An 11549-nucleotide genomic window follows, 5' to 3' on the forward strand; every position below is an offset into this window, starting at 1 on the left:
AATAGCTGTCTAGTCTCTTCTTAAAAACCTCCAGCAATGAAAACCTCCCACAACATCTGGAGGCAAGCCATTCTACTGATTAATTGTTCTCCCTGTCAGGAAATTTCTCCTTACTCTAGCTTGGTTCTCTCCTTGATTAATTTCCATCCATTGCTTCTTGTCCTGCCTTCAGCATAAGCTGGCCTCTTCTTCTTTTTGCGGCCCCTCAAATATTGCAGCAATGTTATCTTGTCATCCCTAGTCCCTTCACTAAACTAGACATACCCAATTCCTGCAATCGCCCTTTGTTTGATTCGGGCAATAACGAGGCAGGAGACCAGGGTAGTGACAACAGCTCTTTACTATATGGTGAACCCAGCAACCAGGCTGGGGAAAACCTCTCCTTATATACTGTTTAACCGGCGGCTTCAACCAATCAGCAACGTGCTTGTTTCCCGCCAAAATATTTAAAGATACATTACACTCCTTCCCTCCCAGAAAACACTTTACCTATATATTTACATTTATTTACATATTACTTTTCAACGTAATCACGTAAATAGACTGGGCGTCTCCTGACTCTTTCGGACCTGCGCAGTACAGTCTCTGGGAGCGGGTTGAGTTGGCCGGAGGGGCTGTTTGCTCCTCTCGGCTCCTCCTCTAGGCCATCCGGCCCTGGATTATTTTCCGAGTTGTCCCTGCTGTTTTCTACAGGAACCTGTGGGCGTCGCTGGACCTCCCGGAATTCAGTTAAGTCCTGCGATTTTCCCGGGTCTGAGTCAGCTGTTGGTTCAAACATAGAATAGTCAGGGCTGGTGTCGTCTGACTCGGGTTGCCCGGCTAACCGTTTCCTCAATTGATCTATATGTCGCCTCCATACTCGGCCATCCGTTAACTCTACCAAGTATGATTTGGGGCCTGTTATGTTTAGAATTTTTCCTGCTACCCAGGTCGGGCCCTCACCATAGTTGTGTGCCCATACCCGGTCGCCTATATCCATTCCTCTTGTCTTTTCAAGTCCCCCCTTGTATCCCTCCGGTGTATAGTTGGGATTTAAACGATCGAGTGGGCACCTAAGTTTGCGGCCCATTAGTAATTCGGCAGGGCTTCTGCCGGTGGTGGCACAGGGGGTTCGGTGTTGGACGGCTAGAAAAATGTCTATTTTGGATTGCCAGTCACCTGGCTTGAGTCTGGATAATGCCTCTTTCGCGCTTCGGACGAAACGCTCTGCAAGGCCATTCGTCGCAGGGTGGAAAGGCGCCGAGAGGGCATGGCGGATGCCCTCTTCTGCCAAGTATTCCTCAAACTGTGTTGCCGTGAATTGCGGGCCGTTATCAGAAACCAATGTGTCAGGCAACCCGTGTGTTGCAAATAGGTGCCGTAGGACTGAGATCACGGCTTCGGCTGTCATGGATCTCATGAGAATGATTTCCAGCCATTTGGAGTAGGCATCGACTACTACCAGGAAGGTTTGGCCGTGGAAGGGGCCGGCAAAGTCAATGTGGATTCTTGACCAGGGCCCTTGGGGTCTTTCCCATTCCCGAACCGGGGCCGTTGGGGGTAGAGGTCTGGACTCTTGGCAGGCCTGGCATTTCCCTACCCTTTCAGCAATTTCTGAGTCCATTAAGGGCCACCACACATAGCTTCTCGCTAGACCCTTCATCCTAACGATCCCCGGGTGACCCTCGTGCAGGAGATCCAACACCCTTTTTCTTAATTTCTCTGGAATCACCACTCTATCTCCCCATAGCAGGCACCCCCCTTGAGCCGACAGTTCCCCACGTTTTTTTACAAATTCCTTAAAACGCTCGCCCGCGGCCACCCTCTTGTACCCAACCGGTACAGTCCTCAAAATAATGTCCCGGTATGATGCCCGAGCCACCTCCTTAGATGTGACTGGGCCAGAGTCCAAAGAGTCAATTAGCAGGATGGGCGTCCCCGGAGTGGGGTCTTCGATCGCCCCTGGTAGTGGGCATCTGCTTAAAGCGTCCGCATGCCCCAATTCTTTTCCGGGTCGATGCTGCAGCTTGTAGGAATAAGCGGCTAAGAAGATAGTCCATCGGGTCAATCGTGGCGAAAGTGCCACAGGCGTTGGGCGGTCGCCAGCCAGTATCCCTAACAGCGGTCTATGGTCAGTAACAATTTCAAAGTCTCTACCGAAAACGTATTCGTGAAACTTTTTTACCCCTGACACAATTGCTAGCGCTTCCTTATCCAACTGGCTATAGTTCCTCTCTGTCGAGGACATCGTTCTGGAGTAGAAGGCTATTGGGGCTTCTGTGCCGTTTGGAAGTCTGTGGCTGAGCACAGCCCCCACCCCGTAAGGGGAGGCATCGCAAACCAGTAATAATGGCAATGAGCTATGATACTGGATCAGTAAGCTATCGCTCGAGAGTAGGTTTTTTACTGCTTCGAAAGCCCTAGCTTCCGACTTTCCCCAAGACCAAACAGTATTCTTTCCCAGAAGCTTATGCAGCGGCTCAGCAACGGTCGCCTTGTTTTTTAAAAAGACCGCGTAAAAATTCACTAGCCCCAGGAATGCCTGTAGCTCTGTTTTGTTTTTGGGCGCTGGAGCCTTTCTTATTGCCTTGACTTTGCTCTCAGTGGGGTGAATTCCTTTCTTGTCTATTCTGTAGCCCAAGAACTCGACGGATTCTACCCCTATCTGGCATTTGTTTACTTTAACCTTTAGTCCGGCTGACCGGAAAATGCCCAGAACTTTCCTCAAGCGCTCCCCCAATTCCTCTAAATTTTCGGCTGATATCAATACATCATCGAAATAGGGGACTACCCCTGGGAGCCCTTGCAGAAGTCGTTCCATTAAATTTTGGAACAGCCCCGGTGCCACACTCACCCCAAATTGTAATCGGGTACACTTGAAAGCACCTCTGTGAGTTACAATCGTTTGGGCTTCGGCTGTGTTGGCGTCTACGGGCAGTTGTTGATAGGCTTGAGCCAAGTCTAACTTTGCAAAGACTTGCCCTTGCCCCAACGAGTGCAGCAAGTGTTGCACCACGGGAACCGGGTAAGCGCTTTTCTGTAAGGCTTTGTTTAACGTCGCCTTGTAGTCAGCGCAGATTCTAACTGACCCATCTGGTTTTACTGGGGTGACGATTGGTGTCTCCCACTTTGCGTGATCGACTGGCACCAGAATCCCCTGATTTATGAGCTTATCTATCTCCTTGTCAATCTTAGGTTTAAGGGCAAAAGGGACTCTCCTTGCCTTTAACCTAATGGGGGCTACCTGGGGGTCTAAGTTGAAGGAAATAGGGGTCCCTTGTACTTGCCCAGGCAGTCCTTGAAGACATCTTGAACTCGTTCATGAGTGTGTCTTTTAGGTTACAGTCACTTCTGTAGATGCCAGTCACTCCCATGCCCAATGCGGAACCAGTCTAGTCCCAACAGGCTTGGCAGGGTCCCTTCGACTATCGTGATGGGCAGGGTCTTCTTGTGTGGTCCGTACTCGACGCGGACGGAGGTGGTCCTCGAACAGGGATGCGATTCCCTTGGTAGTCGTGGCACTCGTAGCCGTTGTGTTTGCAGTTTGCGTTTGGCGGTTTTCGGCAAAGCTTTTGCAAAAGTGTCCCAGGACATGATTGTGATCGCTGACCCTGTGTCCACTTCTAGTCGGCACGGCACTCCTTCTATCTTCGGTCTGGTGAAGATTTTCTTCTCGACGCGGGTTGCTGCACGGCCTATTACAACGGTCGTGCGATTTGAATTCGCGCCCTTTCTGTTCTGACCAATCGCGGGTCGCCTTGCCGATCCTGCGCTCTGATTGGTCGATTTGAATTTTCGGCGGGAAGGTTGGGGTGCTCGACAGACTTGAGCCAGGTGCCCCTTCTTCTCGCACCGCCGACATGTAGCGTCCTTGAACTTGCATCGTTGACGCTGGTGTTGCCCTCCGCAACTTCCGCATTCATCCCGGTCTTCTTTGCCCCTTCTCTCGGTGAGGCAAACTCCTTCCTCATCCTCGCCGTCTGATTCGGTCTGGATTTCTTCATGATGCACCGGGTTTTCCTTTGCACTCGCCGTTGGCGTGAGTGGCTTTTGTAGGGTTTCCGCCGCTTGGGTGGACATCTCATGAGCTCTGGCTTCGTCCAGAGCGTTTGCCAGCGTTAGATTGCTCTTTGATAGCAGCCGCCTCCGCAAACGCATGTCTCTGACCCCACGGATGAGTTGCTCTAGTAGCTCCTCGTCCAAATCGCGGTACCCACAGTCTTTGGAGGCTTTTCTCAGGGCGGCCATGTACTCGCTGATGGATTCGCCCTCTTGCTGTCTGCGTTCTCCAAACTCAAAACGCCGTACGTACTTGGACGGTGTTGGCGCGAAATGGTTCTTTAAGAGATTTTGCAGAGTTTGCCACGATACCGATTGTACCGGCGTTGGCTCTGCCAGGGCTTCCGCGATGTCGATGACCTCGGGACCGCAGTGGCTCAAGAAATATGCCCTTTTGCGGTTGTCTGGGACTCCTTGCAGCTCATTTGCCTCCAGGAAACTCTCGAAACGGGTCATGTACGTCCCCCATTTCTCCCTGGATGGGTCAAACTGTGCGGGCGGAGTGTAACTGGCCATCGCTGCAATTCTGCTCTGAGCTTTGCTGGGTTCGGTTCTTTCGTGTGTTCAGCTCGTTCCTGGTGCTCTTAACCTCGATATCCCACCTTCGTCGCCAGTGTTTGATTCGGGCAATAACGAGGCAGGAGACCAGGGTAGTGACAACAGCTCTTTACTATATGGTGAACCCAGCAACCAGGCTGGGGAAAACCTCTCCTTATATACTGTTTAACCGGCGGCTTCAACCAATCAGCAACGTGCTTGTTTCCCGCCAAAATATTTAAAGATACATTACACCCTTCATAGGTTTTAGCCTTTCAGGCCCCTTTTCATCTTTGTTACTCTTCTCTGCACACTTTCTAAGATCTCAACATCTGTGCTTAGCCCAAGGAATAATGTCAATAACTTCCTTGTGAGCAGAGGAGAGTTCAAAATTCTTACTAGAAGTCAAACAGAATATTAGGGCTATAAATATTATGCAACAATAAAGTAGAACAGGGATGAGGTTTGCTTATCCTTTATTTAAAGTACAGTATTTTAAAAATCAAACTTTACATTCTGGAACAAATTAAACATGTATTGAAATTCTCAGATTTTAGATGTGTGAAAATCAAGTCTCTCTGTTGTGACTCATCCTCCCTCCTCTCCTCAGCCGGGCCCCTCCCGTCTCCAACTGGGCCTTTTATCAGACTCTGAGTCTGATAATGAAGATGAACAGCCTGTCATGACTCCAGCCCCCGGCCCTGGCCCCATGCCCGGAGAGGATTCCAGGAGTGAAAGGAAAAGCCCCATAAACCTCACTCATACAGCGTGTGTTCCTTTGGTTCAGCCTTCAGAGCAGGAAGCCAGCCAGGTGGTGGAATTACTGACAGCAGATCCAGCTGAAGACATTTCAGAGTGGGTGAACCCTCACTTCCAGAGATCTGAGAGGCGATGTCAGCAGAAAGAAGGGTGGGGCAGGCCTGGATAAATGCTGAGTCATGGAGCCACACCCCACAGCCTGCTATATATTATATTATATTATATATATAATATAACTATATATTTTTTTGGGTGGGGTTCTCTCTTTTTTAAGCATCAGCAGGCTTTCAGATCTGCTTAAAATCCCACGGGGGTACACCAGTAATACCCTTTTGGCTTTTCGTTGGACTAGTAATTTGTGCTGGAACAAGTGAACCATCTCTAATGCTAAAAAGCAACCTGCCCTGACTTGGAAGGTAGGAAGATGTCATCCCACCTTCTTACAGATTTCGACCCCTTCCCATTTTTCAGATGCCTCATCACTATACCAGGCACTTTTTGGAAAAAAAACCTTAAGGTTGACGGAAGCTATATAGTCTTTTGTCTTGGAAGCCTTGTCTTGGATGGGGTGGGATGGTCCTTCTGCCCATGTTTGGGTAGTAGATTTGTCTGATAAATGGATGCCTCTGTCTTATGTTCATGTTGGTTACTTCCTGTGTGACTGGCTGGTAACTATGTAATGGAATGGTTCTTACCCTGCTTCTACTCCTCCACTTTGTCTTCTTCAGAAACTCTTATCAAATCTATCTCCATCTCCATCTCCATCTCCATCTCCATCTCTAGCTCCATCCATCCATCCATCCACCATCTATCTATCTACTACGGTATCTATATCTAACTACTCTCTCTCTCTCTCTCTCTCATCTATCTATTACTGTATCTCATCTACTATCTATTATCTTCTATTATCTATTATCTATCTATCACTGTATCTATATCTATCTATCTACTACTGCATATCTATCTATCTATCTATCTATCTATCTATCTATCTATCTATCTATCTATCTATCTATCTATTAGTGTAGCTATCTATCTATCTATCTATCTATCATCTATCTATCTATCTATCTATCTATCTATCATCTATCTATCTATTACTGTAGCTATCTATCTATTATCTATTATCTATCTATCTATCTATCTATCTATCTATCTATCTCTATCTATCTATCTATCTCTATCTATCTATCTATCTATTACTGTAGCTATCTATCTATTATCTATCTATCTATCTATCTATCTATCTATCTATCTATCTATCTATCTATCTATCTATCTATCTATCTCTATCACTGTATATCTATCTATCTATCTATCTATCTATCTATCTATCTATCTATCTATCTATCTATCTATCTATCTATCTTCTATCTTCTATCCCTTCTTCCTTCCTTTCATTCTAGCAGCACCACTATGAGATATGCTAAGGAAAAGGATGGCATTTAAACAACTGTCTCTTGTTAGGGTGAATACCTACACCTCTTCTCCTGTTCCTCATGACCTGAATTATTAGATAACTACAACTCTCTTTAGTAGTTCAACAGAAGATTATATATTCTTCTCTCTCTTCTTTCTTTGTATTTCTAATCTGACATAGGCCTATGAGAAAAATACAATCACTGGCCAACTTTCAAAGTGATCTATACATAAAGCGATGAGTTCCAGCTGGTAAGATCCTAGATGAAGAACGGGCTGCATTCCTTCATAGAAAAGAAGAATTCAGAAATATGCATGCAATAAAAACAGACAATTCCTTTTGTTGTAATTCCTCCAGCCTTTTTTCTTTATTAGGCCTTCATTTTATATTACCAAAGAGGTAATAAATACGAGGGGGGAAAAAACGCTATTAAACAACATGGGATGGCATATATATCAGTTATACCTGCAAAGCATATCAATATCATCAAATCCATTTTGTCAAAGAAACAGAAGAAATTCTGGGTTATGTTTCCCAGAACAAGCAGTGTCATAAATTCAGCAGAGACACAGTTCTTCTATTGCTAAAACTCCTTATGTTTCCATTATTGGATAAAATGATCTTCATTAACTCACTTTTATTGACAGAGGAATATTTACTCTGGTCTATCTATTTGAAAGCGACAAGTAGCATAGCCTGTTTTGACTGTTAAAATAATAACCGCCAGAATTTGCTGTGGCCAGGATTGCATATGTTTACAATTAATCCAAAAAAGTTTAAAGAACTGCCAGTCACCTTCCAGACACTTTTGATATACATACATACATACATACATACATACATACATACATACATACATACATGTAGGTCTTTGGTTATTTGGGTTTTCTCCCGTGTAAAATTGGAAGTGTCTTGGCGACGTTTCGACCAAGTCTCATTCGTCATCTTGTGGCTAGTGGGGGTTCAGTAGCTAATGGGGGTTCAGTAGTCCTGAACCCCCACTAGCAGTTAAAAAGGAAGAAACAGTTGCAATCACACATCGCTCCCAGAAGCACGAAGCTGAATCCTGAAGATGACGAATGAGACTTCGTCGAAACGTCACCAAGACACTTCCAATTTTATGCAGGAGAAAACCCAAATAACCAAAGACCTACATACAAACACCCGCGAAAACCTCAGAAAACAAATATATATATTCCTCATTGCTCCCAGAAGCACGAAGCTGAATCCTGAAGATGACGAATGAGACTTCATCGAAACGTCGCCAAGACACTTCCAATTTTACGTGGGAGAAAACCCGAATAACCAAAGACCTACATACATACATACATACATACATACATACATACATACATACATACATATATATATATATATATATGGTAAAGGTTCCCCTTTCACATATGTGCTAGTCATTCCTGACTCTAGGGGTGGTGCTCATCTCCGTTTCAAAGCCGAAGAGCCGGCGCTGTCCGAAGACGTCTCCGTGGTCATGTGGCCGGCATGACTCAATGCTAAAGGCGTACGGAACGCTGTCACCTTCCCACCAAAGGTGGTCCCTATTTTTCTACTTGCATTTTTTACGTGCTTTCAACTGCTAGGTTGGCAGAAGCTGGGACAAGTAATGGGAGCTCACCACATTATGCGGCAGTTCGAACTGCTGAACTGCCGACCTTTCGATCGACAAGCTCAGCGTCTTACCCACTAAGCATATCCTTCTGAGTGTGGTATATCTGTTAGTACAGCACAGTCAATTTTGCTGGCTTTAAAAATCTTTCTCCTTTAACTCAGGGAGGGTATGAGAATTTTTTTTACAACGCAATGATGAAAGCGTATGTCAGCATTTTTTAAAAGAAAATATTTATTGCTTCTGTTTCCCCCAAATGATCGGCTAATCATTGGACAGACCAGCAAATACTACCAAGTCTCAATTCAATGGAAGGTTCCTTGGAGAGCCTCAACCAGGAGTGTATCACGGATAAATGTGGGATTGTTGTGACCCAGGCCCAACTAGGTAGTAGGAAATTCAGTGTAAAAACAAACAAACTTTATTTGAGTAGTTGAGAATTAATTCATTCTCAGCATCGTCCAAACTAAACCAAAGCAAATTCTTCCCAACACAATTCCTCAGTCATATCACCAACCTTGCCACCAGAGCTGCCAAAGGCTTTTCTTGACAAAAGTTCAGAAGATGCCGATAACAAACAAATGCAGCAAGACAAAGCTATCAATGTTGTTTTCCGGCAGAGCCCAAACACAGTTGCTGGTCTGTTTTAAGCCTTATGGGAGGGGCCAATCATCTCTTGGCTCTACTCCCGAGTTGTCCTCTCTGCTTGAGCTGCTCTTGCCTTCTGGCAGCTCTTATCATGCATGCATTAGGAACAGGCTCCTCCTGTTCCTCTGCCTCACCACTGTCAGGCTCTGGAGGCTCTGGAGTCCACACATCACTCCCAGATGGCCCTGACCCCACCTCAGCCTCCGATGCAGAGCCTTCATCTGGGCCTCCAGGAATGGCCCATGTTTTTCCTCAGCCTCATCGCTGTCTGACTCTGTAGCCAGCTCCGCAGGCTGCTGGCAGACCACAACAGGGATTGCCTTCTAACAGTTGGAGCAAATGAACATTCTCTTCCCTGTATTGATTTCCAGCAGGCTTTCTCAACCTCAGCAATTTGAAGAGGTGTGAATTTCAGTTCCCAAAATTGCCAGCCGGCACACTGGCTGCGGAAAACAGGGAGTTGATGTCCACACACCTTAAAGTTGCTGAGATTGGTGGGGGGGGGGGAACCCTGATTTAACATATTAGACCTTCTTTTTTTTTTTTTTGCAAAAAATTATTTTATTTTATACACAAACAAACACATAATACATCAGTCATTCCATTTGTCATCTCGGTGTTTCTTCAGTGACTTCTTCTTGTTACTCCTCCTAACTTCATTTTTTCTTAATATTTTCCGTTCCTCTGTTATGTATTAGACCTTCTTAGATCCAATCATACTATTCCTTTTGGGAGGAAGCGGCATGATGCAGAGCACAGAGAAGAGTAAGAGGTAGTTTGTCCAAATAGTTAACAAAACCTCTATCTTTTCTACGAAGAAAGGGAACGATAGGTCAAGTTAAAGAGCCATGGTGGTGCAGTGGTTTGAATGCAGTACTGTAGGCTATTTCTGCTGTCTGCCGACTGCCAGCATTTTGACAGTTCAGTCCTCATTGGCTCAAGGTTGACTCAGCCTTCCATCCTGCTTAGGACAGTAAAATGAAGACCCAGATTGTTGGGGCAATAAGCTGACTCTGTAAACCGCTTAGAGAGGGCTGTAAATAGAGGTGGGTTTCAGCAGGTTCTGACCAGTTCTGGAGAATCGGTAGCAGAAATTTTGAGTAGTTCGGAGAACTGGTAGTAAAAATTCTGACTGGCCCCGCCCCCATTTATTCTCTACCTCCCAAGTCCCTCCCAAGCTGATTGGGAGGAAATGGGAATTTTGCAGTAACCTTCCCCTGGAGTGGGGAGTTACCAAAATTGTGGAAACCTTTTGGGAAAAGTGTATTTTCTAAAACTAGCTAATAACACCACTTTTTTTGGGGAGTAGTACCATAAAATTATATATCAATGGAAAGATAATTTAATCAAGAATGTAATGCAATAATTTTGATGAAGGATTTGCTATTAGAATAGCAGCTACAGTATAAAGAAGAAAAGTGAAACACGTAGGGAAAAAGAGATATACAAAAATGATCACCATGTCAGTTAATACTTAGTTGGGTAACCTTTAGCATGAATTACGGCCTTACAACGTCTTTTTTTTTGTCACAACAATATACAGAAGCATCAACATAAAATAACTACATATCATATAAGCATATATATGAGCAAAAGTATGCAATAACTATATTAATTTGATATAATGAAAGGAAACAATAGGACAAGAATGGTAGCCACGTTTGTGCTCTTATGCACGCCCCTTACAGACCTTTTAGAAATGGGGTGAGGTCAATAGTAGACAGTTTTTGGTTAAAGCTTTTGGGATTTTGAAAAGAGACCACAGAGTCAGGTAGTGTGTTCCAAGTGTTAATAACTCTGTTGCAGAAGTCATATTTTCTGCAATCAAGATTGAAACGGTTGACATTAAGTTTAAATCTATTGTTTGCTCTTGTATTATTGCGATTCAACAGGAAGGACATTGCAATAGATGATTCTATGAGTTAAGCAGTTAGTAGTGTATATACTGGTTAGTAGTGTATATTCCCATGGAGTGAACCAAGTCTTTTAGTTCTGCAGCTGTTATCATGTGAAACCAAGATTGAAGGTTTGCTTCTATTAACTGGTTTTGTTGCTGGGTCGCTTCTGACTAACCAGTTTCTTTAGTCAGCTCCATAGATTTTCAGTTGGGTTAAGATCTGGGCTATTCCTAGGCCATTCCAGCAGTGGAATATAATTATCTTGAAGCTCAAAAAAAAAAAAAAAGTGATGTTATTAGCCATCAAACCTCAAAAATACACTTTTCCCAAAAGGTTTCCATAATTTTGGCTGCTACTGTATGTACACACAATGTTGATGGTTAAAAAAGTGTAATATTGCTTATAGAGTCCCATTCACCATGATGTTTAAATAAAGAGAATGTCAAGTTAAACTCTGATCCAGTGATGAAATCCAAATTATTTTACTACCGGCTCTGTAGGCATGGCTTGGTGGGTGTGGTGTGGCTTGGTGGGCATGGCAGGGGAAAGATACTGCAAAATCTCCATTCCCACCACACCCCAGGGGAAGGATACTGCGAAATCCCCATTCCCTCCCCACTCC

The 11549-nt window shown here is 44.7% G+C and overlaps 1 protein-coding gene across 1 annotated transcript; it reads right to left on the minus strand.

Moving 5' to 3' along the window:
* Window positions 1-916: 916 nt before the first annotated feature.
* On the minus strand, window positions 917-5814 carry LOC131199984 (uncharacterized protein K02A2.6-like; the record flags this gene model as incomplete). Its single annotated transcript, XM_058186271.1, has 2 exons — window positions 5771-5814; window positions 917-1775 (listed from the first exon to the last, which is right to left on the minus strand). Coding segments are annotated over exons 1-2 (903 nt in total), but the record flags the coding sequence as incomplete, so codon positions are not given.
* Window positions 5815-11549: the final 5735 nt, after the last annotated feature.

This window comes from Ahaetulla prasina, chromosome 5, assembly GCF_028640845.1.
Source record: "Ahaetulla prasina isolate Xishuangbanna chromosome 5, ASM2864084v1, whole genome shotgun sequence".
Taxonomy (NCBI): Eukaryota; Metazoa; Chordata; class Lepidosauria; order Squamata; family Colubridae; genus Ahaetulla; species Ahaetulla prasina.